The 13,008-nt window shown below is 32.2% G+C and overlaps 1 protein-coding gene across 1 annotated transcript in view; it reads left to right on the forward strand.

Moving 5' to 3' along the window:
* Window positions 1–13,008, forward strand: part of WRN (Werner syndrome, RecQ helicase-like) — a 136,589-nt gene that overhangs the window by 37,409 nt on the left and 86,172 nt on the right. The window contains exons 9-15 of the mRNA XM_008585463.1: window positions 1,111–1,582; window positions 3,490–3,570; window positions 5,717–5,849; window positions 7,083–7,158; window positions 7,496–7,514; window positions 8,141–8,250; window positions 12,677–12,759. Coding sequence (XP_008583685.1) covers window positions 1,111–1,582; window positions 3,490–3,570; window positions 5,717–5,849; window positions 7,083–7,158; window positions 7,496–7,514; window positions 8,141–8,250; window positions 12,677–12,759 — 974 coding nt within the window. The remainder of the gene's footprint in view (window positions 1–1,110; window positions 1,583–3,489; window positions 3,571–5,716; window positions 5,850–7,082; window positions 7,159–7,495; window positions 7,515–8,140; window positions 8,251–12,676; window positions 12,760–13,008) is intronic.

Consider the following 13,008-nt stretch of genomic DNA (forward strand, 5'->3'; position numbering starts at 1 on the left):
TCAGCCAGTGAGCGGGAACCGGTCTGTATGTGGGATCCGAACCCTCGGCGGGAGCGCCACTGCGCTCCCAAGCGGCGCACTGTAGCAGTGCGCCACTGGGCCGGCCCTTCCTCCAAACTTTTATAGTTACTTTGACCATAGTTTATCAAACAACTTTTTTTTTTTTTAAAGAAATTTGCTAGGTCTTCCCATGTGTTCAATTTAGAATTTAATCAGATCGTTTTTTTTTTCTTTTTTTCCTCCCCCCTTCTTTGGTCATGTATCATTGATTTACTTTACATTTACTTAAATTAATTACCAAATGAAGTATAGCTGACATAAACAAGTTTGGGACCAAACACTACTGACTCTTAGTAAACATGCAAGTCAGCTAATGGATGCAGAAGTGCTTAGCTGTGCCAGAGAGTAGCCTACCAGTTATAATCATATATGGGCATTAGAGAATTAACAGCAACTTTAATGCAATGGAACCTTTAAATGAAGGTCATGTAGAGGATTCATAAAAGCATATGCACTTCACAGGGCCTGGTTTTCCAAAGCCTTGCAGCTTCAAACATTGACCTTACAAAAAACAGGAAATTTTACCCAGGCTATTTAGTCTGTGTTGTAAGATCAGAATTGTAACACAGCAAGGCTGCTGGTTCAAAGACAGGTTACTAATTGATATGTAAAGTTACTAAAAAGCTGCTGGAGGGAGAAGGAATGTTTGCTAGATCAAGCTTTTGTTAGTGGATCGACTTAATTGCAATGTTACCAGCTTCTATTGTTAAAACTTGTTAAACCATGCTCAGCAAAACCCTACCTATGTCTCTTCCTGTAACTTGCTGGTCTGGAGAATAAATGCAGGAAGAGAACCCCAATTCGTGGTTAATTTCCCAAATGGAAGAAATGCCTCGCTGTTGAGGGATATGGGAGATTAACCCCTTTTTGAGGCTTTTCACTGCTCTGAGTAATCTTTGGCAGCTCCGTCACCCAGGGAAAAAGGGGTGACAAATCCATGGGAGGCAAAGCAACAAGTTTAGAAAGCTTTTACTTATTAAAAAACTTTAAAACTTTTCCCTATAGCTAATGCAATTAAAGTTAAAGTAACCTTTCTTAAATTTTTTTCAGGGTTTCTATACTATTGAAGGATATTTCAGAAAATCTGTACTCACTGAGGAAGATGATATTTGGTTCTACTCACACTGAGATAGAACTGAGGACATTGGAGGATTCAACAGCTGGTGTAGTACAACAGAAACGGACTAGAGAACATAAAATTTTTACTGGAGTTAAAGATGAGACAGGAGACACAACACTTGATAATTTAGTTAAACATGATGGAGAAGATGTACTTGGAAATAAAGTGAAACAAGAAGATGAATTTGAAGATGGAATAGAAGACAATAAGTTGAAAGAAAATGCAGAAAGAATTTGTTTGATGTCATTAGATATTACAGAATATGAACTCCAAATTTTGGAACAGCAAGCTCAGGAAAAAACTCTTAGTGATGTTACTTACAAATCTGCTGAGGTACTAAATAAAGATGAAACACTTTTTTTATTCATTAGTAGGGGATTGCTGGCTTTTTTCTGTAAAGGGGTGAATAGTAAATAATTTAGGCTTTGTAGGGTGTACAGTCTCTGTCGTGACTCCTCACTTCTGCCATTGTAATGTCAAAGCAGCCATGGACAAATGTGCCTAACTATGTTTCAGTAAAACTTTATCTATAAAGACAGTGAGCTGTATTGGCTGGTGAGCTATAGTGTGCTGCTCCTGACTTAGTACAGTAAGCAGCAATGTACAGTGAAAAGATTTTATGGTGTCAATAAACATTTATTGTCATTTGCTATTTTATCATTTCTTAGACTTTTTATATAATAGATATCTCTGCTTTTTGTGGATTTTCTACATGTCTACTAGTATTTACTCTTCCAAATGTGATCTTTGGAAGTAGTTTTTATTTCCTCATACATTATTTCTTTACTTGGCTAGCATAAGAGAGTTCCTAATAAACTGTGTTTTTGCTTGGCACTCTCATCTGGACAGGCAATAGCCTAGGTTATTTTTTTCTTAATTTCTTAAATTATTTTAAAAATTTTTCATTTTTTTTAGTTTAAAAAAATTACTTAAAATGCTCAAATTCCTCTGGAATTTTATATATTTCCTTTTACAGTAATACGTTTTTTAAAAATTAGAGGCTGGCCAGTTAGCTCAGTTGGTTAGAGCGTGGTATTATAACACCACTGTCAAGGGTTCAGATTCCTATACTGGCTAGCTGCCAAAAAAAAAAAAAAAAAAAAGATTTTGAAGGTCATTTAATAAGATATTTTCCCCTTAATTTTCTAATGACAACGAAAATCTCTATATTTGAGAATTTCTCTATGTTTTGGTAACTAACTATATTAGTAATCACTTCTATCAGTGTATATATATGCATTTTATTTTAAAATTGTTTTCAAAATATTTTCATAGCAACCAATTGTAAAATAAGTCCCCACTTTGGGATTATTATTTTTTGCTAACATCTATGCAGTACCCTTTAATTTTCTAGAAATTTCTTATTAAGTATATACTTTAAAATGATGTGTTTCATATAATGTTATAGAATTATGATCAGGATTTCATGACTTGACCGACATCTTTTATACCAATTATTACCATTTTTATCGTGTTATAATTATTAGCATTGTTTCCTTTATTCAGTAAAGACACCATTTAAAAAGTAAAAAAAATTTTCTCTCCTAGTATAAAATACTTATTTTAAAGTCTTTTTTTTTAACTTAAATTTTCAGATTAATTAAGGATATGCTTCCTTTTCTTACTTTCAATATAAATATTAGGCATTTTTCGGGGTCTTTTTTCTACATTTCTTTTGCGGGTTTCTTTTGTGTGGGTTCCCATCCCATTGGGCACTTGCTTCTTCAGGATTGCCAAATTATTGCAAAGGTTCTTCAGAGCCGAACATTGGTGATAGACTGAGTAAATAACATATCCAACACTTTTTAAAAAATATGTAGATGCTATTTGTAAAACATGGATTTATTTAAAGGTATCATAATTTCATCTTTTTGTAATCTTTTTTCAAATCAGTGGGTATAAAAGAACAGCTGCTGTTCTTGACTTTGTACAGAATTTTTCAACACTGTGAAGAGGTTCTTGTGCTCAGGAAGTTTGGGAGACCCAAATGGACATTGTTTAACCATAGCTGAACTTCCTATTTTGTACTATCTTTTAGTGTGGAGATTTTATCTCAAGTCTGTTTATCTTTGTTCTCTATCTTTCTAACTATAGATTTCTTTCTTTCTCTTTGTTTCTTTGTTCATTTCTCCCTCCATTTTTTTCTCTTTACCTATCATGTAAACATATAAATATATATTATACATTTATCTATTACAGAAGAGGTAGTTGTCTAAAGATATCTATTATATAGGAACTTTATTTTGTAGAAAAGAGGATGTGGTGTTAATTATACTGGAAATTAATGTTTGAAATACTTTTTTTAAAAGCATTTATCTTCCAAGGATAATGAAAAGGATGCATCTTATGTAATTGAAAGTGATGAAGATTTAGAAATGGAGATGCTTAAGGTATGTTTAAAGTTATGGAAAAGTTACTTCAAGTTCTTTCAAAGGACATTTAATTAAGTAAAATATGACCTAATTCTAAACCAGGTCTCACCACAATGAATTGCTACCATTAGATTTCATGTTTTCCTATTCATATTTCTTTATATGACTTATGAATAATGTTTTAGAAGTACTATATTAACTTTTTAATATATTTCCCATGTTCTTTTTTATGTCACTTTCTTTTACTCTTTCTCTGTAATATGGGTAGTGATTAAGCTCTCCAGCATTAAAATTGGTTTCCCCGTCTTCCCATCCATGTGTATCCCCTTTTATTTGGAAGTTCTGTTTTAATACATTCAATAATTTTCTTTACTTTCTTTGGTTTATTTACTATGGATATTTTATATTATTATGTATCATTTTCTGATGGTTTAAATGGTTCAGTTATACTCTATTTTATTATCAAAGCTGAAAATAGTACTTTATTTTCTGTCCTGCACTCAACCTTCAGTTTCTTTGTCAGGTGTTATAAACCAGAGATGGACAATAAGAAAGAAAAGCCACCTTAGCCAAATTAGGTAAAAAATGAAGAAAAACACAGAAGTTCACCATTGTGCATATTTTTTATTCCTCATCTTTAGGCTGATGTAATTTTTCTTGTTATTAAATTAATTTCCTGATTCTTAAGTTTTGAGGCTGGATAGTGGTAGTGATTAAGAATGTAGATTCTGGGGCTGGCCCAGTGGCGCACTGCTACAGTGCGCCGCTTGGGAAGCGCGGCGGTGCTCCCACCGAGGGTTCGGATCCCACACGGCCGCTCACTGGCTGAGCGAGGTGCAGGCGCAACACCGAGGGTTGCGATCCCATTGCCGGTCACGAAAAAAGACAAAAAAAGGAAAAAAAAAAGAATGTAGGTTCTTCTCTGCTTGGCCTTTATCTGTGAAGGAAAAAAAAAAAGAATGTAGATTCTGATTCAGATGTTAATTTGAATCTCACCTTCTCTATTTATTAGTTGTGTGACTTTGGGCAAGTTTCTTAGCCTCTTTGATACTTAGTTAACAGTATCGATAATTATTAATAATAATAAATAATTATTAAAATATTTATTAATGCTTGTGAAGAGCTTAGTACAGAACCTGGTACATAGTAAGTATTTAATAAATATTAGCTAACAATAATAGTAGAACATAAATACTAAATTATTTTTCTTTATTGATTAACCATTTCTCTGAGGAGTACTCTTCAAGTAGTTGGATTTATAGTGTACGTGTGGACTTCTACAAACATATATTGTATATTGAATCTCTTAGAAGGCAACCTGGATGTCCATATTAGAGAATCCTATTTCAAAAATGCTTCTCCAAATTTGTTTGTGGACTTGAATAAAAAAATCAGAAACAGAATTATATTTTTCCTCTTTCAGGCCTGAAATGAGTACGCTGTTTTTAAATCTGTAAAGTCAAAATATTAAATGGAAATTTTAATAAAAAGAGAAAATGAGAACTGTGGTTTATTAAAGTCTTCCTGTCACTTCTTAGTAAAAAAATTTAAAGAGGAAACAGTTTTGAAATAGTCTTACATTCTTGATGTAGATAATCTTTAGTTAGGGGAGAAAATCAGATATTGTCAAGCCAAAATAAAAATAACTTTATTTCACATTTGTAATATTCCTTCCCTAAAATTATTTGAATCTTTTTTTTGTTTTGACTCTTCCAAAAACACACTTATTGTTTGCTTATAGTTCAAGACTTGTCCTTACTTAGAAAGAATGTGACTGACGTATGAGGTAGAGAAACTCATTACAAAAATAATATTAAAATCTACATTTACTGGTTGGGATTTGAAAACATTGAAGTACAATAAAGAAAAAATGTTTCAAATTACCCAAATTCAAAATTTGTGGAAGCGTTCCCCAGGGTCAGTTCCTTGTATGATATTAATGAACCTTGTTTGTGCTGAAAGTATTCCATCTTTGGCCTGGTGCCTTAGAAACCATTCTTGAGCACATATTTAAACTGGAGCACACATGTTCTTTTGTAGTATTGCTTGCACATCTGCCAGCTTTGAATAAAATTGTAGGCGCTGTTAATAATACTCCTTTTGTGTTTGATGAAAAAGAACACTGTCAGTGGTTTTGCTTTTAAATTTTCTTTCATACTTTCAGTCTTTAGAAAACCTAAATAGTGGCATGGTAGAACCAATTCATTCCAAATGCTTAGAAATGGAAAGAAATCTGGGTCTTCCTGCTGAAGAAGATGAAGATGACCATAAAGCTGTTGAGGAGGAAGAAGATGAGGGTAAGCACTAAAATACGTTTGAAATGACTCACCTCCGATACCTACCAGTGACTTTAATTTAGGATTTAGATTTTAAATGTTTTGCGGGTCAGGGACTTGTGACATATAGTTAATTATTACGTCTATAAACATACCATTAAATTCCTTTGCTTTTTTCTGCATAAAGCACACTCTTACTATTTATAAAAATAGAGTAATAAATGTGTTATTAGGTAAATGTGGTGATGCGAAACTTTTCATCCTGACTTTTATATTTTTGTTTGTGTCTTAATGGCAGTCATAAAATCATATACTAATTACTTATATTAAACATTATTGTAAGTGACAAAGATACATAATGTCTACACTTTAGGAGCTTATTATTTAAAATAAATTACACAATAAAAAACAGCAAAATGGACAAGTTTTTAGACTATGTTAACTATAGTAAAGAATCTATTAAATGAGCCTTCTATTAATTAAGTCTAAATGTAATTGTGGCAAATTATGGGGTCTTCTCGTAAAGTAGAAATCTTACTAGAGCTAGACTTCATCAATGACATAATGTGGAAATTTAAAAAATTTTATAGATGGAAAGTGTATATGCATATGTTGATAAAGTGTTTTTCCCTTTGTTTTTGTATTAAATACAAACAAAATTTCTCCAAATCAGTTTAGTTTTCTATTTAGAATTGTTAAATTGAAAAGTATAATAATGAACTTTTGTTTAATTAGCGATAAATTATTTTGATTCTTTCTTTGCCCTTTCTTGGTTGCACATGAATCTCCAACCTAAGAGTGGACAGTGAAAGTCATTTGGGTAGAGTTGATATAACTCCACTGTGCTGTGCATTTTATTTTATCTGTGGGCTTTATTTGTGACACTAATGTAATTTCTGATTACCATTAATTGAACATTGGTTATACTATAAAATTTGGACTGGTATATTGTTTTCCATGCTTCTTTCTAACTGTTAGATTTTAGAAGTATAGCTCCTTCCAAAACATCAGTTTTTTACAGTGTTGGCAAAGTGTGAACAACAACAAAATTATAACACTTAGTAATAAAGTGTTTAGTGGAGTCATGGCTGGTACCCAGAGGACTAAACTGGATTGGGATTAAAAGACAGAAAGCAGTAACCTATGGCACCTATCACTATATTCTTTAAAAGAAGCCAATGAAGTAAGCTTTTCCCCCCTTTAATCTAGTGTATTTCTATTTGAACATAAATGCCCATTCTATTTTATCTTCAGACTGTTCGTTGCCAGGACCCAATGAAAAGCAAATTATTTGCCTTAAGACTTACTTTGGCCATTCCAGTTTTAAACCGTGAGTATAATCTCAGTAAATTAAATAATGTATTTTGTATTTTCTTCACAAAGAGAAAACAAATAATCGATCCATTTAGCAGTAGCAGCACAACTTCATTATAGTTACACATGCCACACTATGTTTCCTAGAAGTGATTACAGAATTATTTCAAAGTAATATTTATGCAAAATTTATTTCTGCAGATTGTTTTTATAAGTGAGAAAGAATGGTTTTCCTTTGAGTGATTCTGTGTAGAAACTAGTTTAAAGATATTAATAAATTTTAATTTAATGCTGACTTGTTTTTCATTAAATAAGTATCTGTGTGCCTGTTTTGTGCATTGTATTGTCGAAAGCATGCCTGATGTAGTAAAAGTGCGTTTGAAGAACAGTGATAATCTTACCTATTGTAACATACTCAAATTTATAAGTATGAAAATGAGATGAATAAAAGTGAGATGAGGAATAAGTAAATTTGAATAAAACTAGTAAGAAAGTAAAAAATCTCGACTGGATTTTTTTTTTTTTTATTCCGAAAATTTGGAATATAATTCACCAAAGCATTTCTTTCCTTTTTTCTTTTGATCTTAAACATTTTTTATTTAAGTGTGTCCTACATATGGAAAAGTGCAAATAGGTGTGCAGATCAATGAATTTTCATAAACTGAGCACCCCGTGTAACCAGCACTTAGATAAGAATACAGGTCATTATCAGCACATCAGAAGACCACTTCTCCAGTTGATTTCTTCCTTGGCATTTTATTAAGGAAATTTTGCAAGATATAGTAAAGCTGAGAGAATCTTTTTTTTTTTTTTTTAACTTCTTCAACCTGAGCTTGCAGTCTTTTTAAAAGACCCACCTTAAAAAGCTGCCTTTTGATATGGCCCTTCAGGGAATTTGTTATCACATTAGTGAGTTACAAAGGAGAGAAGATTGCCAAGAGGAATACGTGTTATTATCCTTCTTTATTTTTTCTTAAGAATGAAGTTGATGTTTGTAGTGTTTGTACGAGGCTCTAGAATATTTTTTTTCTTCTTACAGAATGTCCAACATTCCAGCTTGTTTCCTTGGATCAGCACAGTCAAAAGTTGTTCTAGAGGATATTAGATTGTGAGTAATTTATACGATTTCTGATCATGTGGTCAGGTGTCTATGGTATGTGAGAGAATTTTGTACTCAAAAAATTTTTATTTAATGTGAACAAAATGTCCATGATTCAAAAAGCCACTTTCTTTTTATGGTACATTTACAGAACTGTTAATTTTAAAATCTTTCAAACAATTATTTTTAATTTGGGGGCTGTAAGATTAGCATTGTAGTCATAGAATTATAAAAGTTTGGTTTTAGAAAAGAACTTGGAGAGTATTTAGATTTGTCTCACTTTTCAAATGAGAAAACTGAGGCCCGGAGACAAATAATTTGCCCAAAGTCACTCAATGAATTTGTGCCTGAGCAGGGACTGAATTCTAGGTCCCTTGTCTCACCAATTCTGTCATGATATAATTCCTAAGAAGAAGATCGTCTTGGATACACACAAAAATGTGTGTGTGTGTATAAATATAAATACATATATATTAATACACATATGCAATACACACACGCATTTACTGAGTTTTAGTAAGTGCATACAAATACGTAACCCAAACCATTACCATGATGCAGAATATGTCACTCTAGAAAATTCCTAACACCAAGGTCCAGGGTTTGATCCCTGTACTGGTCAGCCACCAAAAAAAAAAAAAAAAAAAAAGAAGGAAGTTCCTTCATGTTTCTTCCTAGTCTATCCTTTCATCTTCCATCCTGAGGAAAACCACTGCTCCAGGTTTTTCAGTTAGTTTAGTCTGTTCTGAAATTTCATATAAATGGAATCCCACAACATGTACTCTTTTGTGTAAGATTTCTTTCATTCAGCATAAGTTTTTGAGATTCTTCCAAGTTGTTGCATGTATCAGTTTTTTAAAAAAAATATCTGAGTGGTATTTCACTGTATGAATATACCACAGTTTTTACATTTCCTTATTGATAGATGCCTGGGCTATTTCTAGTTTGGGGCTATTACTAATAAAGCTGCTGTTAACATTACTGTAAAAGTCTTTTTGTGAACATATATTTTCTTCTTTTTTAAATATTTTAATCTCCTTTATTGAGGTGTCATTAACATACAATAAATTTTATGTGCTGAAAATGTGTAATTTTATAAATTTTGACATAGCATGTGCCCACAAAACCATCACCACAACCCAGATAATGAACATATCTATCACTCCCAAAGTTTACTCATACTTTTCTTAATCCATTCCTCTGCCTTTTCCTGCCTTCCCCACCCCAGTCACCAGATAACTCCTGGTCTGCTTTCTATTACTGTAGATTAGTTTGCATTTTCTAAAATGATATATAAACAGAGTCAATCTTAAATTATGTGCCATTTTTGTTCTGGTTTAAATAATGCATCATAATTATTTTGAGATACATCCGTGTTATTACATTTATTAATAGTTCATTCCTTTTATTGTTGAGTAGATTATATTATATGGATATGCTGCAATTTGTTCTTCCATTCGCTGGTGATAGACATTTGAATTGTTTTTAGTTTTGGGCTATTACAAATAAAGCTGCTATTAACATTTATGTAGAAGTCTTTGTATGGACATAACATTTTCATTTCATTAGTGCATACCAAGGACTGGAATGACTGGATCATGTGGTGGATATATGTCTAACTTTCTTTTTTCTAATTGACATAAAATTCACATAACGTTTACCATTTTAACCATTACTAATGTCCAGTGGCTTTTAGTTTATTAATAATGTTGTGTAACCATCACCACTAATTCCAGAACATTTTCATCATCCCTTCAAAAACTCCCATAGCCATTAAACAGTCACTCTCTATTGCCTCCTTTTCTACCCCTTTCCAACCACTAATCTATTTTCTGTGTTTATAATTTTTCCTATTCCGGACATTTTACAGAACTGAACTCATACAATATGTGGCCTTTTATGTCTGGCTTCTTTTACTTAGGATAATGTTTTTATTACTTCATTTCTTTTTATGTCTGAATAATATTCCATTGTATGGGCTACCACATTTTGTTTATCCATTCATCAGTGATGGACATTTGGGTTGTTTCCACTTTTTGGCTGTTATGAATAATGGTGCTTGAATATTAGAGTACAGGTTTTTGTATAAATGTGTTTTTACTTCTCCTATGTATATGCATAGGAATGGAATTGCTAGGTCATGTGGTAATTCTGTTTAACTTTTTAAGAAATTGTCAAACCTTTTGAGAGTGGTTGCAGTGTTTACATTCCCACCAGCAATATATGAGAGATCCAGTTTCTCCCCATCTCTGCCATCACTTAGTATGGCCAGTCTTTAATTTTGCCATTCTAATAGGATCTCATTGTATTTTTAATATGCTTTTCACTAATTATGTTCAGCATCTTTTTATACACTTTTTGACCATCTGTATATCTCCTTTGAGGTAATGTCTATTCAAATCTTTTGCCCATTCTTTATTGGTTTTTTTCCTCATGAGTTTTGATAGTCATTTATATATTCTGAGTACAAATCTTTTATTTGATCTATGCTTTGCAAACATTTTCTCCTAGTTTATGGCTTCTCTCTTCATTCTCTTCACAGTTCTCTTGAAGAGCAGCAGTTTTTCATTTTGATAAAGTACAGTTTGTTATTTTATGGATTTTGCTTTTGGTGTTTAAGAAATCTTTGCCTAACCCAAACTCACAAAGATTTTTTTTTATGTTTCCTTCTAAAAGTTTTATAGTTTTAAGTTTTACATTCAGATCTATGATCCATTTTAGTAAATTTTGTATATTGTATGAGGTATTTGTTGCAGTTTATTTATTTTTTATATAAGGATATGCAATTGTCCTAGCTCCATTTGTTGGAAAGACTATCCTTTTTCCACTGATATGCCTTGTACCTTTCTCAAAAATAAATTGACTATGTATATGTGGGTCTTTTGCTGCACTCTCTGTTACTCTGTTCTGGGGATCTGTTTGTCTGTCTTGATTGGTGTCTTGATTATTATAGCTTTATAGTAAGCCTTTAAATCAGGTAGGACAAGTCCTCTAGTTTTATTATTTTCTTTTGTAGTTGTTTTGGCTATTCTAGGTTCTTTGTACTTCTGTAAGTATTTCAGCACCACCTTTTCAACCGAAGTGTGTGCTGGGATTTTGATTGGGTTTACCTCGAATCTAAGTATCTAAAGAATTAGGGGTCTTGATAATTACTATTGCTGTTTTACACTCAAGAAAGTGGGACACACCAAAATTAAATAACTTGCCCAAGATCACTTAGCTTGCAAGAAGTAGAACTGAGATTCAAACTTGGGCAGTCTGACATCAGAGCTTATTATTTATAGTATATCCTGTGTTAATCAGAATACTGTATTAATTTCATGAAGGTAAAGTCACATCTGTTTTGTTCCTAATTGATTCCTAGTGAAAGCACAACGTCTAGCACACAATAGACATGCAAATATTTGTTAAATTAATGGATTAAATATTTTAAAGTCTTTTCATATAGAAAATTAAGTTTCATTTCATTAAACTTGATATATGTCTTCTTTTGGTAGAATGGAGAACAGACTCTATAAACATTTTGTCCTAGACCTAGCGTTTATTACAGACGTTTTCTTAATTAGGATTCTGTCTGCCCAGAATAAAAATTAAACTCAAGCCAGCTTAAGCAAATATTGAATTTTATATTCAGGATAAAGGAATGTCTCATGGATCCCACTGAAAAGAAGTTAGCTAGCCCTTAAGAAGAGACTGGAATTGTGTATGGAAAATACAGTAAGGCTTTCTTTTTATCTGTGGACTCTATGTATCTTCCTCATTTTACTTTCTGAAGAAATAAACATTCTCTGCTTTTCTAGTCACGAAATAGAAGATGGCTGCTCCACAACTTCTTTTTTTTTTACATTTTGCAGGTCTTGCCACTTGCAGAGACTTACTATTGTTTCTTGATCAGATCTCCAGATTCTAGGACAGAGACTAGTGGGCTTGTCTTTGACATAGTGTCTGTCCTTGGCCTAACAAGTTTTAGGCAAGAGAACAGAATACCTAGAATAACCATGGATACTGAGGGATTAATCATGGGAGAGTGGGGATAGTGGGTTGTAGTTCTCAAAGAAGGGTGGGTGGTATGTAGGTGGACTGATAACACTGTGAGAGGTTTATTGTAAACTCAGTCATTTAATTCATGCACTTTAGTTTTGGGAATAGACTGCTGGAAATCAGAACCTGGCTTCTAATGTCATCTTAGAGCTAAATACTCCTTGATGGGTATTGCCACTTTTTATTTTGATGCATTGAAGAGAAATCAAAGAACTAATATATGTGAATATATACACACATATATTACTTTCATTTAGTTTTTCTTAAGTAGCATAATATATTATTTAAAAATTTATTAGGTGTTTTGATTTTAAATTGTAATTCATTGAGCTGATTGGTTTTGTTGTTGTAGCATGTTTCCTTTACTGTTTCTTTTTTTTGTTTGTTTTTACAGAGGCAAATATCGGATTGTATACATCACTCCAGAATTTTGTTCACATAACTTGGACCTACTCCAGCAACTTGAGGCTAATATTGGTAAGTTGTAAAATTGGATCTTCATAAATACTGATAAATTGAATTATCTTAAGTTTAAACATATGAATGGATACTGGATTTCACTTTTGTTAAAATTTATTTCAAACATTATCTCCTCTAGGAAATCTCTGACTCCCCAGCATGGCGTTTCTGTCTTATCCTTTAGTACCCTATAATTCCTTTTGCCATAGAAATTAGGCCCCAGTATTATAATTACTTGTTTTTTTTTTTTTTTTTTTTTTTTTTTTT

Source organism: Galeopterus variegatus, unplaced genomic scaffold (genome assembly GCF_000696425.1).
Source record: "Galeopterus variegatus unplaced genomic scaffold, G_variegatus-3.0.2 Scaffold3581, whole genome shotgun sequence".
NCBI classification, from domain to species: domain Eukaryota; kingdom Metazoa; phylum Chordata; class Mammalia; order Dermoptera; family Cynocephalidae; genus Galeopterus; species Galeopterus variegatus.